The sequence below is a fragment of the Alexandromys fortis genome, unplaced genomic scaffold, assembly GCF_014885135.2.
Source record: "Alexandromys fortis isolate MF-2015 unplaced genomic scaffold, M_Fortis_MF-2015_v1.1 scaffold_204, whole genome shotgun sequence".
Lineage (NCBI taxonomy): Eukaryota > Metazoa > Chordata > Mammalia > Rodentia > Cricetidae > Alexandromys > Alexandromys fortis.
Genome location: NW_026068116.1, coordinates 582,649 through 588,648, shown reverse-complemented (window position 1 = coordinate 588,648; position 6,000 = coordinate 582,649). Strand labels below are relative to the sequence as shown.

Genomic DNA, 6,000 nt, shown 5'->3' with positions numbered 1-6,000 from the left:
TCCATTGCCACCAGGCAAAACACTTTTAATGGCTAAAGATCACTGCCAATGTAAACCCAGTGAATACACCCAACAACCTATGATTTCAGGACTCTTTTAATTTCAAAATATATGTTTCATGAAGAGCGAAAAAGAGAAAACACAGAGAGTCTTTGAGGACCTTTAAAATGATTTAATAAGTATTTCACAGGAAAATAACAAAATTCATAGGAAAATAGTATGTGTACGGAACATTTTATTGGTTAATATAGCTTGTATCATTTTTGCTGAATTCTGATGACATTGTCCTAAATTGTTACTTTAATATAATCTTTTCACTTCTTTGTTCCACACAGCAAAAGAAATTACTTGAAAATGTTAAAATCAACACAATATAGCACTCTTTCTTGACTATTTTGTGCCCAGCATTAAAATATGTTCCAACTTTTATAGTAACTTTATATATATTTTCTTACCTATTGGCAAATAAATTAATCAGTGAATTGACTCATCTCTTATGGCTGGCCAAAAATATAAGGAAAATATAAGTATAAAAACTCCAAGATGCTTAATTTGTAGCACATGCAGATTCAAACTTTCAGTGTGTTTAAAACTTATCATGAAAGAGAGGGTTTCTCTTTGCGTGTACCCACTGTACTTGCAAGGTAATTGCCAATTTTCAAAAATTTATAACAGAGGGCTTTTATTGGGAGATAAAATTTGTAAAACAATGCCATCTTCATCATAAACTAAAAATAAACGAGGACTTAAAAATATGAATTACAAAAGATGGTGGCTTCAAACACAGACTATACTCAGCGAGCCAGGGGCCACCAAGAAGAGAAGGCCATTGCTTTTTTACGATCTAGCCCCTGAAAACCTCATTTGATAAACCCAGCTGGATTTTCTATACTGATGCCTAGTTCCAAATTTGATTTGGTTCCATAATAATTTTCATTTTACCTGCTATTAAAAGAAAACAACAGGATTTTACCAACAGAATGATAATTATTGGGTTTGGTCTCGAAATTAATCAGTAGCAAATATTTATCTGGTTGAGTTAATAATCTTCATAGCATTCAAACTATTACAAGCCAAAGTGCTTAGAAACACTTGGACTGGAAATGATTTTAAAGGTTCTTATAAGCTATTAAAACTCTCTCTCCAGGGCTAGTAGGAAGCTCAGAGCACGTGGGAGTTGAGGTAGCTACCACAACCCCCAGGCTTCTCAGAGTCTGCGCAGTCTTCATGGCTCAGAGGGTTTGGGCTGATCCATGAGCTCCAGGGAAACTAGAGCAATGTATCTAGCTGGGTTGAAAAGGAATAATTTATCCTTGGTTTCTTATATTGTTATTTTGCATACACATTTCCTCAAAACTCTAAAATGAACATTTGTTGATGAGGTATGAGATGTCTTAAATCAGTTATGAGGTAAGCTTGGCAGGCTCACAGTTGATGTAAACAGTAATTTATCCTTAGTAACCAGTAACTTTAAATAATTGTATCTTCTTTTAAAGTGTCTCTTAGGAAAGCTTGTGATTTTTATTGTTGCTGGAAGTGTTCTGTTTTGACATCTTTGCGCAGAGTGATGGAGAGCCTTGTTCTCAGTTAATCTTCAGGACTCTGTACATACTATTCTGAAATACTGTGGTGAAGTAAGGCTTGGCATTCTTGAGCAGGACACTGCAGAGGGGAGGATTAGCTGCATTGGAAGGGTCTTCCACATCCCAGATTTCAAGCATACTGCAACCAGGTCTGAAAGATAAATGGAATAGATAGCCATAGTAAATAAATTAACATATTCAAATTAAATGATAGCTTCTAAATTTCTAGAGGCTAATTGATTTAACTATTAAAAATCTTCAAACCATACCTTTAGAAACCTGTCAACATATGCTGACAATAAATGCAAAATATGGGATCAGAAATCTATAACTGAAATAGTTTACCTCCAAAATAAAACATAGCTATACTTGTGGACCACGATTCCCATCCAGTCATAAGATCTGTTTTGTAACTGGATGAGCTAAATTAAAGAGAGCTAATTAAATTTCTTAGAAGATTTTTTTCCCTTGAATTAGTATAAACACATCCAGGCAGAGAAAGGAGGTTCTTAGGTTCTGTTGCTTTCTTTAGCCCTTCCCTTTTGGGGAGTGGTAATAAAAGCACACTGAGGGGTATAATGCCTTGATAGAGAGTAACCTACATAGGAATCATTCATTGAAAGAAGGCAGGCAAAACTGACATCAGATTTTTGAAGTGTATTTTGAAGTCTAACGTATAAAATCCTGACATTTCTCATGTAAAGTTAGACTATATGTAAGGATCATCACAACCAATTCAGAGACATTCCTATCACCTAACAAGTTCCTATGCCCTTCTTGTAGCCAGTCTTCTTCCCCATGGCCTACAGCATTTATAGTTCCATGCAAACACATTGAGTGAGCCTTTCATTTCTGGCCTTTTTATCTTAGAATACTGCACTGTGGATACCTTGGATACTGTTTGTCCTGGTGAGCTTAAATGTCAAGTTGTCACAACCTTGAAACACTTGAAACACAACACTTGAAAAGATAGCTTCAATTCAGGAATACATCAGGTTGTCCCATGGGCATGTTTGTGGGGGATTGTGTTGGTGGTTAATTGATGTAGGAGGACCCAGCCACTGTGGGCAGCACCAATCCCATGACAATCTAGCTGAGGGGCTGGAGAAGCGACCCAGTAATTCAGAACACAAACTGCTCTTGCAGAGGACTTATGTGCAGGTGGCTCACAAATGCCTGTATCTCCAGACAGGAAATCTTATGTCCCTTTGTAACCGTCATAGACACCTGCAAACATGGCATACACACATGCAGAAACATACACACACATTCATAAGTAAATATTTTAAAATATAAATGCGAATCTAGATGAGCATGATGAGCCTTTGAGCCTTTCAGCAAGCAACATCCTCCATGGTTCCTGCCATACTTCTTTGGGGTGAGCTCAGTTCCTCAGTCTAAAACCCAGTGTGTGTGTGTGTGTGTGTGTGTGTGTGTGTGTGTAATTATATGGTAATAACAGCAATGTGTAATAACACGGTAATAACAAGCAAGTCTGCCTTTACGTTCGTGAATGCCTGACATTACTTCCCTCATGATGAATTGTGACCTAGAATTGTTAACCAAATAAACACTTTTCTCCCATAATTTGCTTTTTGTCTGGGTATTTTATTATAAAAGATAAAATGAGAATATTATATTTCTTGTATAGTACTATTGCCCTTACGTCCCTAAGCAGTATTTTATGACACAAAAGTACTACAGTTTCTTTGCTGTTGATTCTCAAATTACAGAACATTTGGAGCATTTGAGTCCTGGTGACAGTGATTAACATTAATATGAGGACAAATTACAACTTATTTTAGGCAAACACTAAGCAGCAGAACTGAAAGGCAGACTGCTAAATGTGATTCATAACTTTATAGTTCAACATTATCTTCCAAAGTGACTGTAATGCTTTCTGGTTCTAAAAACAATGTATGTAATTTCAAATTGTTCTTTATTTACATAGAAATGTGGTACTACTAGTCTTCATAATTTTACTCATTTTAGTATTGTTATGGGTCATTTAGAATATCTTCTCCGGTACAATTTGCCAAATTTTGTGTAGTTTCTTATTAAGTTTGAGAAGTTTAAATATCTTATCAAATGTTCTAGACATAATATATAAAATACCAATACTGTATATCGATATATATAGAATATATATGTATATACTTATATATAAATGCATATATATGCATTTGTATATTGTGTATTTACAGATTCTTATCAGAGTATCAGAGTTCTATGTACTTCTCAATTGGTTATGTTATTTTATTTGATGTTGTATATCCTTGAGGATTTCAACAAAGCTTCTGTATCACTTGCTAAGTGTTGCAGTGTCAAATTGTATTTACCGGTCTGTTTCTACTTCTGAGCCGTCAGCCTTTGTTTCACACGTACGCGTGCTCTGTTTTACCCACAGACATTCATTGCCACAATCATTCCATCATCCCACTGTATTGGACTGCTCAGCATTGGGCCGTTATCCTTTGGTGCTGTGTTTTAATATCTATTTTATCTGATAAGAACTACATGCTTTCCATAAAATCAAGTAAAACATTTAGTAATAGCACTCCATTACCTGCTGCGTCATTTTATTTTTATTTTAAATTTTGTGCTTTAGTAGCTGCTTTTCCATCTGAGGCTGAGCATTGTTCTTTTGAGGTCTGTAAAAGACTGTGTTGGGATTTTAATGGGATTGCATTAACTCTGTAGATAGGTTTTGGTAAGAGTGCTATTTTTACTATGTAAATCCAATCTACCCATGAACATGGGAGAGCTTTCCATTTTCTGATACTTCTTCAATTTTTTTCTTCAAAGACTTAAAGTTTTTAGTCATATAGATCTCTCACCTGTTTGGTTGGGGTTACTCCAAGATATTTTATATTATTTGTGGCTATTGTAAAGGGTGTTAATTCTCTGATTTATTTCTCGGCCCATTTATCATTTTATATTAGTAGTTGTTTATGGATTCAAACAGAACTCTTCAAAATATCTTTTGCTGGATAGTAGGCTGAATTGTTTTCAGTAAATAAAGCTTTATATTTCTATTTATTCTTTTTTGTGCTATTGTAATGTTATTCACATTTAATCTCAAGAATATGTTGATATTTTCTTTTATTTCACAAAATTTTAAAATGTTCTCATAGAAGAACAATACGGTGATTAGCATGTGCAAATTCTAGCACATTGCTGTGATCCCTGCATCTGAGCTGCAATCAGGAATTATTTCTCTACAACATAGAGAACTCTAGGCCTCCTCAAAGTGGAAGTTTGCTTGCAAGATGCCTCTTAGGTTTCATTAGTCTGAACACCGTCAGCTGACCCTCCTGTACAGATGAAGTTCATCAGACACCATCAGTCACCCCTCTGTACAGATGAAGTTCATCAGAACAGTCAGCCGACCCTCCTGTACAGATGAGTCTCACTGAGTATAGAGTTCTATGCTCATTCCAGCATCAGATGATTAGCATCTTCCTGATGAGACGTCAGATGTCCATCATGGTGTGCTTGCATCTTCTCTTCAAGACAGTCCTCCACTTGCTCTTTCTGTTGGACTGCAGGGTGCCTTGACATGCTCTTTCCGTTGGGCTGCAATAAGCCTTTCTCTGGACTTGCCCTGTGTGGATTTGTTGAACTTTGTAGGGGATCTCTCAGTTCATGGCTTTCACAAACCTCAGAGACTTCGACATTTCTTCAGCTCTCATTTCCTACCACTTGTCTTCTCATTCTCTCTGGTCCTGTGCTCTGTTCCAGCTGCTCCCCTCATGTTCAGTCACTTAGTTATGTTGCCCAAGTCTCTGCAAGTTTCCCTTAAAAACAATTTAGATAAGCCCTGTTCTTATTAGTTGCTTTTCCTTGGTCTACTTCAATTCACTGCATTTTTATTGTTGTAGCAAATAAACTTTTCTGTTCAGCACTTTTAAGTGTTTCATCTGATGTATTTTCCTGCTAGAGCTCCTAACAGAGGTGGTTTAGCTCTGTTGAGACAGTGTATCTTTCCACTAACTGATGGTAAATTCTACTTTATTTCATGCCCCCCTTTTTGTTTGTTTGTTTGTTTTTGAGAGAAGGTTTCTCAGAGACCCTGGCTATCTCTGTAGACCCTGCTGTACTCCAACTCTGAGATCCACCTGCCCTCCAGTGCTGGGATTAAAGGCATGGCCCATTTTTATTGTTGCTAGAACAGAAGCCAGGGTCTTATGCATGCCAGGCAAGTGCTGAACCTTGGAACTGTATCCCAGGACTATTTTTTATTAAATCTTTGAATAGTGAATATGGACTCTATATATGCTTAATCAAATATTCTGAATCAGTTTCTGATAACTTCCCATGTTCAGAGTTTTGGTCCCATTTTGCCATCATGTGTATGACTAATAAGTGTGGCATGAAAAGTGGACACTATAGGTAATACAGTCTAATGACACTGGAA

At 36.4% G+C, this 6,000-nt stretch overlaps 1 protein-coding gene across 1 annotated transcript in view; it reads right to left on the bottom strand.

Annotated features, from left to right (window-relative positions):
* Nucleotides 1-1,583: 1,583 nt before the first annotated feature.
* The window catches only part of Dpy19l2 (dpy-19 like 2), a 137,898-nt gene continuing 133,481 nt past the window's right edge, over nucleotides 1,584-6,000 (bottom strand). The window contains exon 22 of the mRNA XM_050124888.1: nucleotides 1,584-1,734. Coding sequence (XP_049980845.1) covers nucleotides 1,584-1,734 — 151 coding nt within the window. The remainder of the gene's footprint in view (nucleotides 1,735-6,000) is intronic.